This window comes from Carya illinoinensis, chromosome 11 (assembly GCF_018687715.1).
Source record: "Carya illinoinensis cultivar Pawnee chromosome 11, C.illinoinensisPawnee_v1, whole genome shotgun sequence".
NCBI lineage: Eukaryota > Viridiplantae > Streptophyta > Magnoliopsida > Fagales > Juglandaceae > Carya > Carya illinoinensis.
The window spans coordinates 444,263-463,064 of NC_056762.1; the positions used below are offsets into that span (position 1 = coordinate 444,263).

An 18,802-nucleotide genomic window follows, 5' to 3' on the forward strand; every position below is an offset into this window, starting at 1 on the left:
TTACATCAATTGCCAATTAAAAAGGCAAATCATGAGTTCGACTTCCTTCAAATTTACCCATAGAAATCATCAATTTAGGTTCCAAATTATGGGCTAGGCAATGTCATGATTACGTGAAACATAACAACTAATGTTATAGTGCAAAAGAGAAGCAACAAATATTTGAAAATTGGAGTGAACAAAAATATTTGATCTCGACCCATATATTTATATGTTTCCTCAGCCCCAAAAAGAGTTGCCATAATAGAGCTACGTGCGTACGTAGTTGTTAAAACAATCCACAATGTCATCGACTAATTTGACTTGTATGTCAATATTGGCAAGAAAGCGCAGCAAAGAGGAAGTCGATCTGTATTACGTAATAAGACAACTTTGGACAAGCTGGGAACTTGAAAACTTCTTCCCATTGATAAAACTAACAGGGTAAACATAAGCTGTAGACGGATCGAGTTTGGGCTAGCTGTCGTGTGAGGTGTTGGCTTATAAATGGTATCCATACTGTTGATTTATATGTATATATACATATATTATAATATCAAATGCTTCATTCACAATAAAATGTATTAATACATACTGATTAACACATTAAATCTCAGCATCTAACGAGACTCTACTCGGGAGAAAGTCAATAAGTATCAATGGGAATGAGAAGTATTATCAATAGTATCATCAATAAGTTGTGTATGTCGAGCCAATAAATGAGCTGCATCATTCCCTTGCCGTCCAACATGAGTCAATAATACTTCATAAATCATGGACCTACGAAGGATAAGCTGAATCTACCTTGTCAAGAAATTTTGACTTGATAAAGTAGCACCACTTGCTCGAATCGAAACCAACAACCAAGGAATCTTCTTCTAGTATATCAAATAAGAAAAATCCATATGTAAAACCATCTACAAACCTCGAAATACAACCATAACTTCTATTTCATCAACATCAAACACAATAGTTTCCTTAAGGCACATAGCAAATAAACTCTCTCATTTATCATTATGAACAATCCCTCCAAGGCCAACATGACCAGAAGACTGGAACGCACCATCAAAGTTAAGTTTAACCTTACTTTTATGGTGGTGGAATCCATGAAAGTACATAGTTCTTGCTTGGTAGCAAATGATGAGACTTTACAATTATATAGCTCTCAAAATAGGCAAAACAATTATTTACCTTGCCCATAACGCCACAGTCTTGTTGCTAAAATAAACAGTTGTTTCTATATTTCCACAAACCCCAAGCAATAGTAAGTAAAAAGTAAAACACTACTCAAATTTGCCTACATCAATTCACACACCAGATGTTGAAAATCACAAACAGTATCCAACATATCCACTACCTTAGGAAACCAAACAAGCCAAACCACATGAGTAAATGAAAATTGAAAAAGAGCATGACTACACGTGTCTGCATCCAACTTACAATGGGCACATAGATCCTAATTAATAATACCTCTTTTCAAAAAAAATTTCCTTTGTAGGCAAGTTGTCTTGATAAGCCCATCATGCAAAATTCTTCACCTTATTTGGTAATTTTAACTTCTAGAATTTTCTCCAAAAAGTCAATCTCCAATAGGAATTTGAACATTCCACAACAAGACCTGCATATGATGAATTTAATAGTAAATGGTAGCCAAAACTCACTGAATAGAGACCATTTTTTTCACATGCCCAAGTGATTTGATCTTCACAATACAGTGGGGATAAAGGAACTTTTAAAATTTGCTCAACTTCAAAAGATGAAAAAACTGCATGCACTAGAGTTTGGTTCCAACTCTATAAATGTTGATTCATCAAGCAACTAACAGTAGCATGGGCGGGTAAGAGCTATTGGCTAAGTAGAAATTGATGCAATGAAGAAATTGGGAGCCAATTATCTTACCAGACTCGAACTTTATCCCCTCGACCAATGCGCCACCAATGCCCAAGTTGCAAAACCTGTTTAGTTGCAAAGATGTTTCTCCTTACATAAGAAGGGCTATGCCCTATACTAGAGCTCTGAAAATCTGTTTTGGGAAAGTATTTAACCTTAAACACTTTATAAAGTAAAGAATGAGTATCATGTAATAATCATCAATCTTGTTTTGCAAGTAAGGAAATATTGAATAACTCCAAATATTTAAACCCATCTCACTATGAAACTTGGAAGTGCACAGCATTTTCCAACACTCCCTATGAACTTTACGAGTGTGACATTGTTGGCTCCACCAAAATCTTGCAAACATCTCTTCGCAAAATGATTTAGGTAGTTTAAAGTAACTCATAGTGTGTGTTGGTAAATGCCTGAACAACAGCTTTAATTAAAATCTCCCTACCAACTTGTGATAACATTTTTTCCTTCCAACCTTGCAGCTTTCTCTCTTTAAACACCTTAAAAGTTATATTACGAGATTTGCCAACAAAATATTGGAGACCTAAATAACGATCATGTTGTTGCAATGAAGTGACATTCCAAAGGCTCTTTATATCATTCACCACCTGATCTTCAACATTTTTGGTCACTAGCAACTCAGTCTTATCCAAATTAATTTTCTGACCAAAGGCAATATCATAAAGATTAGGAAATAATTAATACACTCATTTGCAGAATTTGTTGCTTGATAGAAAATTAAACTATCATAAAAAAATAATAAATGAGTGATAGGAGGAGTAGTTGGCGAGACCCTAACTCCCTTAAGCAAACTACTACATTCAGCATGTTGAAGAAGAGTAGATAAAGTTTCGTCACATAACACAAATAAGGAGATAATGGGTCTCCCTATCACAAACCTCTAGATGCCACAAAGAATCCCATTCAGCAACACCTTGTAAGTGATAGAAGTTAAGCAAGACATAACTAGTGCTGCCCATTTTGAATCAAACCCTAATTTTAACAAAACTTGCTAAAGAAAAAACTTATTCCACTCTATGATAGGCTTTGCTCATATCAAGTTTCACTGACATAATACATTTTTCTCCTCTACTTTTCTTCTAAATACTATTAATAGTCTCAAAAGCAAGAAGTACATTATTAATAATGAGTCGACCTGGTATAAAAGCACACTGACTATCAAATTCCACAAAAGGCAAAATAGTTTTAGGTCTATTAGCAATGACCTTGGCAATAATCTTATAAGCTACATTGCATAGACTAATGGGTTGATATTCAATTACTCTCTCAGGTTGGTTATTTTTCGGAATAAGAACTAAAAATTTTCATTTAGTTCAGGAGAAACAAACCCATGATTTATATATATAAAACAACATTTGTAACTTTATACCTAACAATTCCCTATATTTCTCAGCAAAATGGATGTACCGAAAGAAAACACAAACACATCTTAGATATTGTACGTACTCTTTTTACCTTTACCTCTATTCCTAAACAATTGTGGGGTGAAGCTGCTCTCACTGCTGTATACACTATCAATCGGATTCTCTCACAAACTATTCACAACAAAATACATTTTGAGATTCTCTATGGTAAATCCCTATTTACTCTTTACTCCATTTTTTGATGTGCTTCTTTTGTCACTTTGCCTCCATATGAACGTACATAACTTAAACTATTCTCGATTATATTGCTTCTTAGTTATGACTTTTCCCAAAAGGGTTATTGTTGTTATGATCCTGTTAGTAGATGTCTTTGTATTTCTGTTGTGATATTCTCGAAACAAAGAATGTTTACCAATATTTCTTGTTTCTATTCTTCACTTTCACGATATTCACCTATTTTTAATAAAATTTTCATCAATTCCATCCATGACTTCATTGCAGAGCCGTACAGCTCATTAGATAGTCTCACTATGGCCTCTCCTGATATGCCTAATGAGTCTGATGATCCTCCAACTACATCATATGTCCCAGAGTCCTCCTAGGTATTTGAACTACACCACCCTAGTCGAGTAAGAGCTCTTATTGCACATCTCCAAGATTATCACTAGTTTTATGCTCTTGCTTCTCTTCATAAGCCTTGCACTTATCGTGAAGCTAGTTATGATCCTCTTTGGTAAAAAAGTCATGTCAAATGAATTAGATAGACTCACAAAAACTCGTACTTGGAACTTAGAGGATTTGCCTCCTGAAAAATCCGAACTTGGATGCAAATGGGTATACAAAATTAAGATTCGTGTAGATGGATCAATGGTGCGATATAAGACTCGCCTTGGTTTTGCCCACGATTATCACTGTTTATATGCTCTTGTCGCTCTTCATGAGCCTTCCACTTATCATGAAGCAAGTTTTGATCCTCTTTGGTAAAAAGTCATGTCAAATAAATTAGACGCACTCATCATAACTCGCACTAAGAACTTAGCATATTTGCCTCTTGAAAAATCTGCAGTTGGATTAAAACGGATATACAAAAATAAGAGTTGTGCAGATGGATTGGTGGAGCAATATAAGGCTCGCCTTGTTGCCAAGGGTTTTGCCCAATAATATGGTATTGACTATGGGGAAGGCTTCGCACCTATTGCGTGACTAACTTTTGTTAGATCTTTGCTTCTAGTTACTGCAGTTCATTGATGGAAATTACTTCAAATAGATGTCAATAAAGCCTTTTTGAATAATAATCTTGTTGAATAAGTATATATGCAACCTCCAACTGGCTATGGCATCCTCCTCACAAAGTCTATCACCTTTGTCGTACTTTTTTTATGGTCTCATGCAAGCTCTTCATGCATGGTTTGCCAAATTCAATTTTGTGTTCGCTCAACAAGATTTTACTCCCAACTTACATGACTATGCACTATTCGTTTGGACCACTAATGTTGGTATTATTATCATCATTCTATATGTTGACCAAATGATTATAACTTGAGATGGCATTTCTGGGATTCCAAGTCTTCAAACCTTTCTGAGTTAGAATTTTGAGATGAAGGACTTGGTAGGACTCAACTACTTTCTTGAACTTGAAGTTACTTTTGACACATATGGTTATTACCTATCTCAATCTAAATATGCTTCTGATTTGCTTTCCCTGGCTGGTTTGACGGATAGCAAGACTGACCAATGTCAAGCTTTTTGCCACTAACAGCAAGCCTCTTTTTATGCTACACTCTATAGGCAGCTGGTCAATAGTCTATTTTTCTCATCATCACATGACCATATATTTCCTATGCGTTACCTTTGGTTAGCCAATTTATAAGTGCTCATCAATCTACATACTATGCTGTCATTCTTTGTATATTGCACTACATCAAGGAAATTCTGTTTCATGGACTTTATTTTTCCTCACACTCATATCTTTAGTTTGGGGCTTATTCTAATGCTAACTGAGTTAAAGATCCCACTAATTGTCGATCCACCACCGGTTATTATTTCTTATTAGAGACTTCCCTGATTTCTTAGTATAGTAAGAAGCAGTTTGTTGCTACTCGCTCTAGTATAGATTATGACTATCTTGCTCTTGCTAACACTACATTTGAACTTTTATGGTTATGTTGTTACGTTGACTTTTGACAGATATGGGTGCCCTTCAAATGACTTATCCTCATATTTATTGTGGCAATAGTAATATCATACAGATAATTCAAAATGATATTTTCATTATGCACATGTACCTATGGTGATAAATGTACGATAGTAAAAAATGGTGATCAGGTCAATATAATTACTAGTGCATGTTCAGCGGTGCGTAATACGGTAGATTTGCTTGAACAATTGGTACTGGTTGCAAATTGAGAAGTGATAGGCTTACTAATCATTCATAATTTATATACAACTTTAAATATAATAATATTTTCTATTAATTTTAAATCCATCAAATAAAAAATTAAAATTAAAATAATATTAATTTATTATATAGGTGTAAACAAATTCTCATAGAGCAATAACTCTATCATTTCTCATACAAATTAATGGTGGGGTGTGTTTATTGGGGAGAAGGCAAACTAGGCATATATATTGGATAATGATATCTTTACACTTATTTTACTACTATCTAACTATTGTTTTTTCTTTTACTTTTTGAATTTGAATTAAAAATACCAGAACATGACATTTTTACATAATCTAAAATAAAATAAATCCATTCAATCAACATAATCATGTAATTTAATTAAAAATAAATTTAATTTTATAAAAATATCTTCTATTTTAATATAAAATTATATAAAAAAAAAGTTATAAGGTTGATACTCTCCTTATAACTTACAATATATATAGCACACTTAAGTGCTTTGAAAAGGGACATCTTTTTTTCTAACAGCGTTTTTGAAACTCATAGAGTAAAAAAAAAAAAAAAATCAGTTTTAAAATATTAAATTTATTTTTAATTAAATTATATGATCACATTGATTGATGAATTTATTTTATTCTAAATTATACAACAATATTATGTCGATGATTAGCATTAATAGAAGAAGTATAATAAGAGTATAATTACCCATGCACATTAGGTCGATGATTAGCATTATATACATAAATATATATATATATATATATACATTTATTGTATACACACACGTCAGTGCTTACCTAGATTGGGCTGCGTGATCTTTCCTTGTAATTGTAAACTACCATAACCGTTTAACGTGTTGCATGGGAAGGCCAACCACGATTCTACCTTCGAATAATCTTCCCCGCCATCATCTACTATTTTCCAAGCACCTACGATTCCTTTGACTTTGTCAGCTTTTGAATCTCAATAAAGACCGTCAAACTTTTTAAGTTTCTCAAATCTAATCATCAACTTCTGCCTTTCAGTTTTTACATTGGAAAATTCTAAACTCTAAAATATTTTTTTTAAAAAATATATATATATGGTTTGTGACAAATAGGTTTATATATAACAAAACTTTTTAACATTAATCCAACCTTTTATTATCTTTTTATTAAAAATATATTTCTATAATTTAATTTAATTTAAAATTTAAATTTTAACAATTAAATCTTATTATTTAAATACTGATTTGAGAATAGAATAATTATTTTTTTATCAAAATTATAAAAAAAATAATAATGAAAAGAAGTATTTCTTTATATTAATTAATAAAATAATGTTCGATATCGTCTGTGTACGCTTAATTTAATGTATTAAATATTTAAATTTACAAATAAAAGTTTATGCCGACAAGTCACAAGGCATAGAGGAGTCAACGCCGTAAACGAAGCAAAAACAAGAGCAACGAACTAAAGACCGCGCAAAGCTTGGAAAAGGGCTTCGAACAAATAACCATTCATTTTCGATTCTCTCGCTCCAAACACATTTGAGAAAGCGAGCGAGCGAGCGAGCGAAGAGAAACCGAAGCGAAACGGCAAAAATGTCTATCCCAAACGAATCTCGCAAATCTCTTATCCCAAGCTTCCTCTACTCTTCTCCTTCATTATCGAAGAAAACAAGCCTGTTTGATCTGGAAACCTTGGCGACGACGAGGGTGACGAATTCTCATGGACAACCGCCAATATCATCTTCGTCGAAGAGTTTCGTTGTCCCTGCACCGAAGGAGAAGATCAAGATGTACTCGCCAGCTTTCTATGCCGCATGCACGGCCGGCGGGACCCTCGCATGTGGCCTCACCCACACGGCCCTTACTCCTCTTGATGTCGTCAAGTGCAACATGCAGGTCATTCATCGCTAGCTTTCATTTTTTTTTTTTTCTCTTTTCAAAATTTAATTATTTACTTGTTTATACTAAACATCTACTTCACTCTATTATCTTTTCCTCTGTTTTATTTGGAAGACTCATAATTTTCTATTAATAGGGTAACCTGTAACGTAACGTTGAATTCTGATTTATGATTGGATACGCAATTCTGAATGAGGAGATTGACATTGGTCTTTTTTTCTGAGTTATTATTATATTTATCATCAGTCTTTTAAATGAATATGAGAAAGGAAGCAGATTTGCATTTTTCGTTCCCCGGGTAGATGCCAATTTGTATTTGGAATTGATGGTATGCTTTTAAGGCGTATAGCAGCTTTCAACCTTATACGCAATGATTCTAAAATATTTTGGTTGGTGGGCTCGAGAGGTACGCGTTAAACTCATCAAAATGTGCAGAAAATTTGGGTCTCCTCAAAGCTTTGAAATGCGACTGTCTCCCCTTGAACTTTCTAAATGCAGCGGCGGCTAAGACACCGTCTTTATTTTTCCGTCCCGGTCAACGGGTAGATTTGTCACATTTTGAAGTCCTGGTGATGTAACTGCATCTTCCTTTAATTACGGTTATCCAATTTATTCGTTACCTATATTCGATGTCAACGTACTCTTTGATATTCCAATAGCGGAGCAGGAAAACATACACAAGATAGCGGATCCAATTTCCAAATTAGTTGGAAAAGAGGATCCATGGGGCCGCCGATTCTGAATAGTTAAAATTACTATTCGGTTCAAGTGTATGTATAGTTAAAACGAGTTAATGCTACCAATCACAACCATTACACTTCCATTTCATTATATTAAATATAGTAGTTTGGATCCTCCTTTAATTTTTTTAAAGAAAAATTCAACAATGGATGTATAATGCCAGCTCATCATACTATGATAGAAATGGGATATGAGTGTGGTACCAGAATTTTCCTTAAGAAAATATATACATTACGTTTGTATGCATCCTCACTTTCATTGGAAGAATTGAACCATGATTATTTTATGAAATCTTGCAGATTGATCCAGCTAAATATAAGAGCATCTCGTCTGGATTTGGCATTTTGCTGAAGGAGGAGGGAGTTAGAGGTTTCTTCAGGGGTTGGGCGCCCACTTTTCTTGGTTACAGTGCGCAGGGCGCCTGCAAATATGGACTATACGAGTTTTTTAAGAAGTACTACTCGGACATTGCCGGGCCTGAGTATGCAACCAAGTACAAAACCTTGATCTATCTTGCTGGTTCAGCTTCTGCTGAAGTGATTGCTGATGTTGCCCTCTGCCCCATGGAGGCTGTGAAAGTTCGTGTCCAAACTCAGCCTGGGTTTGCCCGAGGTTTGTCAGATGGACTTCCCAAGTTCATCAAGTCTGAAGGAGCCCTTGGGTATGGAACTTGTATAAAATACTTCAGTTTTGTTATGTGGTAACTATGTTCTCACATTTGGAACTTTAAATTTATATTTATGTTTGCTTGTGCAGATTGTACAAAGGACTTGTTCCTCTTTGGGGACGTCAGATTCCATGTAAGGGGAAGCATTTCCATATTTTCATGTTACTTTGGTACCGTTCTGGTGACATGCTTTGTTTTTAACCGGTTAACTGAAAGAAAATTTAGTTTTGTTGGTCTTTGGACGTTAGTGCTTTTAATGCCATGAATGCTAAACTTTGAGCTCTGTGCAACTACACTGATCTCTTAAAACTATTCCCTAGATTTCATAATGGTGATTCAAAATGATCACAAAAATTTCTCCAATTATCAAGCATATTCAATATTCAATGGATCCTCATAGATGATTTATCATGTAAAACTGTTCAGATGAATGTCAATCTCATTGCGTACATCTTGCAAAATAGACATTGGAAGCATTCTAATTGTCCTGCCCTACATCCCCATATTATAACTGGCATAAATAAATTAGCTTTAGTTCGTTAGAGCTAGCATAGTTTGCAAGGCGTTCGTTAGCACAAAGCTTTAGCTGCGTTTTGTACTCTCTCTTGGTAGTTTTTCTCTGCCCCAACTCCATTCTTGACACCCCACACCTAGTGCTCTATAGTGTCTTTTCTGTCTTCAACTTGCTCATTGAAAAAACAAAAAAACCAAGTAGCTGCTAATTAATGTATGTGCCAGTGAAGCCTGACCAAGGGAATTGAGTCATGATTGTTGTGTCAAAAGAGTAGCAGCATCAACTATAGATTTGTATTAGTCCTTCGTCTCTATCAATCTACATTTATGTAATTGGCTTGGTTGCAAGAAGATGAATCTTGCTAGTTCCCTTTTTGGAAAGTTTCTGATGATCGGAGTTGGTGTCTTGCAGATACCATGATGAAATTCGCATCCTTCGAGACTATTGTGGAGATGCTATACAAGCATGCCATCCCAACCCCAAAAGACCAGTGCAGCAAGTCTTTTCAACTTGGGGTTAGCTTTGCTGGTGGATATGTGGCTGGTATATTATGTGCTGTCGTATCACACCCAGCTGACAACCTGGTTTCTTTCCTCAACAATGCCAAGGGTGCTACTGTTGGTGATGTGCGTGAATTCTTTGCACAAAACATCATGGTTATGTGTGCCTATATATAGTTCTTCTCATTTGCTCACTTTATTTGTCATATTTATCCATTGCAGGCTGTGAAGAACCTAGGGTTGTGGGGTCTTTTTACCCGTGGCCTTCCTCTCCGCATAGTCATGATTGGAACCCTTACAGGACTCCAATGGGGGATTTATGATTCTTTCAAAGTTTTTGTTGGATTGTAAGTTTCTTCCCTCGCTTCATCCGAGATTATTTTTTACTTTGATCTGCTACATTCGTTGTGTTGTCTAGCATTCTTGAGTGGTCTATGTAGGAAATACGTTCCCTATGATTATTATTCAATCATGACGCTTGTCTTGTTTTTTTTAGTCCAACTACGGGTGGTGTTTCTCCTGCTCCTGTTGCCGCTACTGAGCTTGCAAAGGTGTGAATTTAGATGCTGGCCGACAGACAAATGTCAGCAAAGTCTTTGTATTCTCTTCATTGACAGATCATTTTACTGGGGTTGCTGATGCCTGCCATGGAAGTATACTATTCTAAAACCGGATATTGTTCGAGTTCTTCATCCCTCTAGGGATGGTTTTGATTTCGTCCTTGAACTGATCGGTGTTTATTTAGTAATTTGTGAATTTGGAGGATCAAGTTCCTCTTATAGGACATACATACATATATGTGCGTGTGGACATGGTAATATGAATCACATATTTTGCAATTGGATTTTACGGCAATTGGTTCCTCTTATAGGTCTTTAAAACCCACTAATTAAGAAACTCTATTATAATTTACAAAATTCAAATGTGGTGTTAAGGGCATAACTCCTCGACCAGAAGGCTTCAATTTTGTTCTCAATTTGAGTCTGCCAAATATCCCAAAATCATCTTCTAAGTAAGGTTAAAAAACTCTGCAAGGCGATTAGGTCTTCCCAACAATATTACTAAAGATCAACAATACATCAGCTTATAACATGATTGAAAATATTTTATTTCATTATTTATATATGACCATACTGTCAATTCAGTCTAATAGGGTAAACCGTATCAAATACAATTCTTGCAAAAACGTGCCTTACTTCTTGAAGTCCCCCTCGAGCCAACAACTCATAGTCAATCTTGCTGCCTTGCTTTGCCACAAATCCCTTCTCACCACCCTCGCTCACACACTCAAAAATCCTGCATACCCTCAAATATAATCCCAATGGGATCAATACCTGAAAATCGAGATTCAAAACATCAGGTGTATCTAGAGGATTTCCCAATCGACCAAGATGAGATACATCAAGTTCCTCAAGATGCAACAATATTTGAAAAAGAAAACAAGACCTAGAAAAACTGAGAAGTCACTGACCATCCTTTGCCTAACAGATTGTCATTCTTGGTGGTGGTGGTAGTTAACTTGGAATAAGATCCAATGAGATCCTAACTTGTGACAATGGATCTTCCTTGGTTGCATACACAAAGGTCCTGTAAATTAATTTCAAAGGCTTGAAACTAGAGGTTGTACTTCTGCTAGAAGTGATGAAACTATTATTTTCACTTCAAGTCCATAGGTGATGCCCTATTGGTAGACCTAGTCTGACAGCCTTATGTAAGTGATTACCTAAAACTGGACAGAAATAAAAACAAAAATAGAAGAAAGAAAGAAAATACTCACCAGATCTGAATAAGGTGCTTCAGGGTAACCCTCCATTGCCTGAGATACAAATTGCTCATCAGTTATCTTAACGAGTGCACGTTTAACGGATGCCGTGAGATCCATCACTGCATCTGTTAATGCCTGGGACTCAAGATTCTGTTGTTCTGATAATTCATGAAAGCTAACATCATGTGGTGTGGTGATTTTCATAGCTATCTTTACTGCTTCCAATATATCTCCACCATTGTGGACTGCAAGGCCAAATGCAGCAACCACCACAGGATCCATAGGCTGTTCAGACAGTGCTATATGGAATGCTAAGATCCCAACCCTGAAAACATAAACCATCATTAGTCTTTCGACTCTTTCCTTTGTCCAACTTCTGATCAGCTTGTAACTATTTCCATGTATGTCAATATACAATCTTTTGTTCAAGTTATAAAAAAAAATCATTAACAAGTTCAAAATGTGTGCTCCAAGTAATGTATATGTAAACATACATGGACTCTCTCTATCTCTCCCTCCCCCCCCCCCCCCCCGGGTCCTCTCTGTTTTTGAAAATGTGTATGTAAATATTAAGAATACAAGAGGAGGGTGGGAGACTCTAACAAAAACCCTGTTACTGTGGACGCAATGCAGGCAAATAAAATAAAAAAGGGCATTGGATCCAAATAATTGAATTGGAGCCCATGTTCCTTGACTGACCTGAGGGGACTACTAAAATAGGGGTTTGCATATAGTTCAACTGGTGGACTACTCCTGCAATTTGAAGCCACATCCAGAAAGGGGAACTACAGTATGCTATTTTGGTATTGTCGATAGAGATCTCCACATCTTCCTCCTCCAAACTCTTTATTAGTGAAAGTAAAAACATAGAAAAAGAGAATCAGACGGCCTCGATTGATGATGGCACACCAAGGACACTTTGAGCCGGCATGGGGGGCTCATGCACTGGTGGGGGTGGGCCAAGAAAAGACAAAGGACAGAAGATTTAAGGATAATTCTCTACTGCTACTCTTTAAGCCAAGACATGTTCGGGTGCCATCTTTTTAGCACCAATAGACGAAGTTGAGGAGTCCAGCAGTGCCAACCGTGAAACAGTGGCTCAAGAAGCTAGCCTAACATGCGCTGTTTGGAGGCCCAAATATGCAGCGGCTCATGAAGCTCACGTGACATAGGCGCCTATCTTTTGGTGGCACTCCGAGTTCTGTCTTGAAAATTGGTACGTGACAAGCATAGGGGTGTGGCTGCATATGGCATTTCAATGTCCAGAAATTGTTTTAAAGGAAAACAAACAGACCCCTAGAGGAAAAGAAAATGAAAATAACGAGGAAACTATGGACAAGGGCTTGTGGGAGGAGGAGAGGGAGAGGAGGGAGGAGACAAGCCCTCCTATTGGAGCAAATAGGGGAAGTTTATAAGGATTTAGAGTGAAGGGAGATAAAATTTCAGAGAGGGAGAGAAAGAGAGAGATGATACTACTAATGGTTTATATCATTGTCTACTTGGGTCACATTGCCCACATCCTAAGGAAAAGCAAAATAACGTTCACAAAATCAAATGCCATGACTAGAATAAAGTTACTGAATTGTGTCCCTGGAGACATTTCATTTTAAAAAGAAATTAAAAATCCCTTGATGAGTCTAGATTACTTACAGGACAAACCCTTGATGAGAATTAAGTCACAATTATTTATCCACCTTGAGAAATGAAGAACCACAAGTTCATTGCTTAAAATAATACAACCTAGTCGGCAATGGAATGAATATATATATAGTATTTTTGCCGGACTAAACTCATATTAGAAAATTATGTGGCAAGCAAACGAAATATATTTTTAAAAAATATTTTAAAAAAATATTTCAAATAACAAAACTGACTCTCTATATGATTCAATTGCAAATGATAAACCAAAAGAGAAAAGAAAAGGTAGCTTCTGCATTGAATCTGTAAACTTTGATTTATGAACAGCAGTGCTGAAGAGGGCCTAGAACTTTAGAAATACCATGTGGGGATGTCTCGCGAGCTAAATCTATATTCTACTGGAAAGTGCTCAGCTCTTATATTTTTTTTATAAGCTATTAAGACTAATTTTCTCTGTGATCCACTAATTATATTTGGCAAAGATCTTGAAGTAGAAATATTTTTTTGATAACTAACTTGAAGGAGAAGTATACATAAACTTTGCTCATAACTAAAACACATATTGATATATCATAGACTAAAGAGAAAAATATACGATAGGTTAATGTTTAAAAGCATTTAAACCGTTTGAAGACATTTTCAAGCATTGGGACATTATTTTATGACTAAAATATGGATTAAAAAATTAAGAAAATAAATAAGTATTTGCTTTAGATAAAGATCTTACCATAAGCTACTGTGGCATGGCCGATCAGGTGCCAGGAGTTTATCCATATTAGAAAACAGAGACTGCAGACAAAATACCAGAAAACAGGGTCAACTTCATGTTGGTTGGGTGCCAGGCCCCTTTAATTATACCTAAATAATAGATATTCTGATACTGATGCAACTAAAAACCATTACTCGATATATAGACTTCAAATCCTCTCTATTAATGCATCAAAATGGTAGTGTTCAGAGCATGCATGAATAATTAAGTTACAAGAAAAGCAATATACATACATCCAGGATGCAGTATCATTAGCGGCAATACAAGAGCCTTAAAACTTCTAAAAGATATATTTTTTTTTTAGGAACTTCTAAAAATATGTACAAGGCAGCCTCATAAATCTTGTTAAAAATGAAATCATGGCCCTGCTATGTGGAGGAAGTAAACCCTTGTTGAGTTAGTTTATGATATTTGTAGAACAATGTTGAAGCAAGAGTGTGTAAACTTCCAAAAATCATGTTTTCAAGTATTTTTCCTACAGAACAACTTATTTCAAATTCTTGCAAAGCAAGAAGCACATGATCAAAGGATAAGTCATCGAAGTTACCAAAAGCATGTTAGATCTCTTGTCACGTCTCTGGAAACCATGGTGAACAAAATAAGCTGCCTGCAATATGAAGCTATGTTAAAATTGTAATTCGTCGGTAACAAGTAGCAAAAGAAGTTTAACTATGAAACTATTCCTGAATGGGTAGAAGTATTTCTAAGAGTCCGAATTTCCATAATAGCCTCAAAGAAGCTTCAGCAGATCCATAGGCTAGCATGTAGTTCATTTCCATCAGAAGCCTAGCCTAAACATTTTGAAATGAGAAACAAGTTAGCCAAGAACAGTTTCATGCAAGGTAATTACAAGAGAATGCCACAAAGGGAGAAAGTAAGGCCTCTTCAACTACCTTATCAAGTCTTAATATTGAGCAAGCTAAATGTTTAACAAAATGAGCTGTCTCCCTTGAAAAACGAAATCCTAAACGAGCAGCGATTCTTATTGCACGCAGAATGCGAGCTGCAGAGATAAGCAGTTAGACATTATTTTCTTGGCGACCGTGCAAAATTGTCCATAATGTTTATGTGTGAGTGACCCCCCTACTCCCCTAACCTCTTCACATAATAGAGAAAAGAAAGAAAGAAGTGTCCATGTTACATGGTGAATTGTAAATAGGCAATACTGCAGACTATCGTACCACAATCCTCTTGAAATGAAGAACTTGCAGGAATCACAGTTCGAACCTATGCCCATAGAAGAGTAAATGAGGATAACGAACATCATCATATAGATTCAAGAAACCACAACTGTTAAGAAATACATGCACACTTTAGCTTTTTTAATATCTTCTATTCCTCCTGTGTAGTCATAAACTATTCTCGAATATGGATCAAAAATCAACCTGCAATACAGAGGACACATTAACATCATGAAAAGAAAGGAAAAACCAAAAACAAAATGAATGTCAAGTTGTAAAACAAAGAAACTACAGAAAAGAAATACAAGCCACACCACAGAAAGTAAATGAAAGGTTACAAGGGTCTTATTAACAACCCGTTAATAGTAAAGTCCCGCTGCAAACAATTCTTCCAACGAATATAATCCTTCTCGTCACAACCAGCAGGCCTATTAAAATCATCACTCAAATCCTTTTCAAACTTCCGTCCACAGGTGCTAAAACTTGAAACCTAATTTGGATAGACAATTAAGTTATATCAAAACAACAAACAAAAAGCCTCTGATAATATTTAGTCTGCTAAGACAGCCCTAACGGTTAAATCAAGCTAACCAGATTTCTCACCCCTAGATAAAAGATATACCAGGATGATACGAAGATAACAAACCTCCACAATGGTATCGTCAATGTGCACATGGCATATGGGAAACCTTTTGCCAACAATTTCACAACATGAAAATGCTCTAATAACCTGAAAATATGGCCAACATTCATAATCGTTTGTTAAATCCCAAATGGTTGATTTTCTTGTGATACTGCGCTCATAATACAGGTTTGAAGAACAACGAACATTGCAGCTTTAAATCAGTTTGTGAATTGAATATTGACCATAACCCAAAAAAAAAAAAAAAAAGAGTTTCTTAGATGCTATGATTTCAAAGGGAAACCTCATAATCCTCTATGCTGAAATACTTTATGCAATAAATAGATATTGATACCAATCTCATGTGCCAAAATGGAAGCATCATCATCCTCTTGGATTAAACTGAATATCACTATATACTACTCTTCTACTATGCAGTCTGCCATCTGTTCTGCATGCGATTATCCAAGCAGAAAACAACATCTCTAGACTTTGATATAAAATATGTACAGCAACACTAAACCAGGACGATCATGGTTTAAGTAGGCCATTCCTTGCTCAACTCTCATCTAAGTTGCCTGGTTTTTCTTCACTCACACATATGCTGGTTTTTAGAACTACACACAATAATAGAATCCACTTTTTTTAATCTGTTTTTCTTTTTCTTTTTCTTTTGATTTTGATTTTTTTTTGTGGCTAGCGTCTTTATTAAGTTTTCCACAATTGTTATTGACTTGGCAGTAGCAGTGACTCAATCAATCTGTACTCATAAATGAAATATTTTCTTCAAATTATTGGTTTTAAGAAACTTCCAAATTTGATAATTGTTTCTAGCAGGCTTGAAACATAACAAAAAAAAAATCACCAGTAGCCTAAAACTCATAAGAAAATAGCACACAGAGAATTGAATCACATAGCTTGTCGTGAAAGTTGATTCATAATAACTACTTAGCCTCTCGTGAAACTTGTCACTCAGTATATAATTATCAAGACGTTTAAATGACAAACAGTTTCATGTAAAAGAAGCAACAAATTAAAGAAGCATGTTATAACTTATAACATCAGCATCGCCACAGTGTGGGATGAACGTAGAAATTGAGGCTAACCTGTTTAAGTTCAGCTGAAGTTATTATATCAAAATCCTTTGGTGTTCGCTTCAAGATAAAATCCCGTACACAGCCTCCTACCAGGTAAGCCTCATATCCTAAAACATAAAACATAAAATAATAGCATTAAATGCAAGTGCGGATACAATGCACCGAGGTTAGTCTTCTAAATGTCATTTAGCATCCAGGAGTATGTTCCCCTGATGTTAACTTGGAGAAAATTATGCTCACAACTCCAATGTAACCAGTTTCCATTAACAAAAGTAACAGAAATTAAATTAACTTTTGAAATATAAAAGCCTAAAAATGTAACTTTTTCACAATTTCTTCTATATAAAAGTCATCTATAAGCCAAGTGCTACAGTGCTACCATTCCTCTTGAGCCCGTTCAGAACCTTTCTCGTAGACTTTGGAATCATCGAAGTTCTAATTCCGAGCTCTTCAGAATTCAACCTTTTCCAGTCTCCACCTACTTCACCCCAAAAGAAAGAAATATTATAAAATAATAAAGAAATAAGAAAATGCATGAAAACTCGGAAGCGAAATAAAAACCAAATTCGCAAGGAAAGCAAAAAGATTTACTTTTGCCTATTCCATGAACCGAATTGATTTCACCAGTGTCTTTGATAGGAGTAAGAAACTCTGGCTCCTCAAACGCCTCAACTGCCGCCACCGAACTCAGTCGAAGCTAAACAGACATGAAAGCCAACGACTGATACAGAGAGCTTATAAAGGGGACATACAATCATAGTCACATATTAACCTGTATGTATGTGTGTATGTATGTATATACGTACATATAGCATACAGTATACACGTGTGGGTGCAGAAGTACGGGTAGGATTACCTTGGAAACGCGAAGGGAAACGCAGTAAAGGAGAGGGAGACGCAGAGAGAAATGGGGTCTGCATGCGAATCCTAAGCAGGAGATGGCCATGGGTGGGCCGCTGATTCACATGATGGGGCTTAAACGCCACGCCAAAAATGGCTTCAATTCGTTCGTTGCAAAGTAGGGTTTTAGAACAGCAGCAGAGTGAACCAGAGGAGGTTTTTGTTTTGTTTTAGGGAAGTATTAAGGTTTCAAACAAAAAAAAAAAAAATTCTAAATTATCAAAAATATCATTAAACTGATATATCGAATTTTGAAAAGTAAAATAAACAGGGTAGCAATTTTTAGTATGAAAATAGAGAGGCCTGCTTGAAAGCGCCACGGGTCACCTAAAGAATACGATAATAGCTTATGGACCTTGCACTTCATTTCGAAACTCACTTAGCGGGCTTGGTTTGGGCTAAGATTTGGAAAGAATTTGACACCTCTCTCTCTCTCTCTCTCTCTTAATGAAATGGTTTGTATTGCCAATTGAGGCTTTAGTTTTAATTACTGTAGCCGTTATCTTCACAAGTAATTGCATGGCATGATCTTTTGCAATGAGATGAGAGGATTGTTAATAAATGATATCAATCACCAATTTCTTTGAGATGTAAATGTGGATTTTTTTTTGGGTTTTGATAATGATGTGTTGTGGTTATGTTCTTTGGATTGTGAGGTGATGTTAACTTGCATTTTGTTCAATTAATTGGAGTCGTGAGTTTTTAGTGAGTGTCATTCTATTCTGATAAGGTAATATTGATCATCAACTTTTGAACCTTTCTTTAAAAAAAAAAAAAAGTAACGATGTTTAATTTCCTATCTTAAACCACACTACCTTTTCATGTTTCAAAATTCTCCTACCAAGCTTACATATAACATAACTCT

At 35.6% G+C, this 18,802-nt stretch overlaps 2 protein-coding genes across 8 annotated transcripts; one reads left to right on the top strand and one right to left on the bottom strand.

Annotated features, from left to right (window-relative positions):
- The first annotated feature begins 7,095 nt into the window (after nt 1-7,095).
- LOC122281476 (mitochondrial phosphate carrier protein 3, mitochondrial-like) lies at nt 7,096-10,820 on the top strand. The gene is made up of 6 exons (XM_043092980.1): nt 7,096-7,540; nt 8,584-8,945; nt 9,041-9,084; nt 9,877-10,091; nt 10,188-10,312; nt 10,462-10,820. The coding sequence occupies exons 1-6, from the start codon at nt 7,238-7,240 to the stop codon at nt 10,520-10,522; spliced, it is 1,110 nt and encodes a 369-aa protein (XP_042948914.1). The 5' UTR covers nt 7,096-7,237; the 3' UTR covers nt 10,523-10,820.
- A 237-nt stretch (nt 10,821-11,057) lies between these two features.
- LOC122281475 (poly(A) polymerase I) lies at nt 11,058-18,156 on the bottom strand. Of its 7 annotated transcripts, XR_006230239.1 has the most exons (15): nt 17,894-18,156; nt 17,629-17,734; nt 17,417-17,518; nt 17,047-17,144; nt 15,941-16,048; nt 15,675-15,808; nt 15,450-15,522; nt 15,319-15,364; nt 15,031-15,140; nt 14,821-14,928; nt 14,685-14,744; nt 14,096-14,157; nt 11,743-12,055; nt 11,437-11,552; nt 11,156-11,299 (listed from the first exon to the last, which is right to left on the bottom strand). XR_006230239.1 is itself a non-coding variant. In XM_043092974.1 (14 exons), the coding sequence occupies exons 1-14, from the start codon at nt 17,981-17,983 to the stop codon at nt 11,102-11,104; spliced, it is 1,605 nt and encodes a 534-aa protein (XP_042948908.1). In that variant the 5' UTR covers nt 17,984-18,156; the 3' UTR covers nt 11,058-11,101. The 7 variants fall into 7 exon arrangements, 6 of the variants coding, with proteins under 6 accessions (XP_042948908.1, XP_042948913.1, XP_042948910.1 ...); XM_043092974.1 differs by lacking the exon at nt 11,437-11,552 and having other exon boundaries at nt 11,058-11,299; nt 17,417-17,515; XM_043092979.1 differs by lacking the exon at nt 11,437-11,552 and having other exon boundaries at nt 11,058-11,299; nt 17,417-17,515; nt 17,629-17,758; nt 17,894-18,155.
- Between the last annotated feature and the right edge of the window lie 646 nt (nt 18,157-18,802).

Coding starts and splice junctions, on each gene's coding strand:
- LOC122281476 (XM_043092980.1), top strand. CDS start 7,238: ATGTCTATCCCAAACGAATCTCGCAAATCTCTTATCCCAAGCTTCCTC. Junction 7,541..8,583: donor TCGTCAAGTGCAACATGCAG/GTCATTCATCGC, acceptor GAAATCTTGCAG/ATTGATCCAGCTAAATATAA. Junction 10,092..10,187: donor AGGGTGCTACTGTTGGTGAT/GTGCGTGAATTC, acceptor TATCCATTGCAG/GCTGTGAAGAACCTAGGGTT.
- LOC122281475 (XM_043092973.1), bottom strand. CDS start 17,983: ATGGCCATCTCCTGCTTAGGATTCGCATGCAGACCCCATTTCTCTCTG. Junction 14,929..15,030: donor CAATATTAAGACTTGATAAG/GTAGTTGAAGAG, acceptor CAAAATGTTTAG/GCTAGGCTTCTGATGGAAAT. Junction 14,745..14,820: donor AAATACTTCTACCCATTCAG/GAATAGTTTCAT, acceptor TTCATATTGCAG/GCAGCTTATTTTGTTCACCA.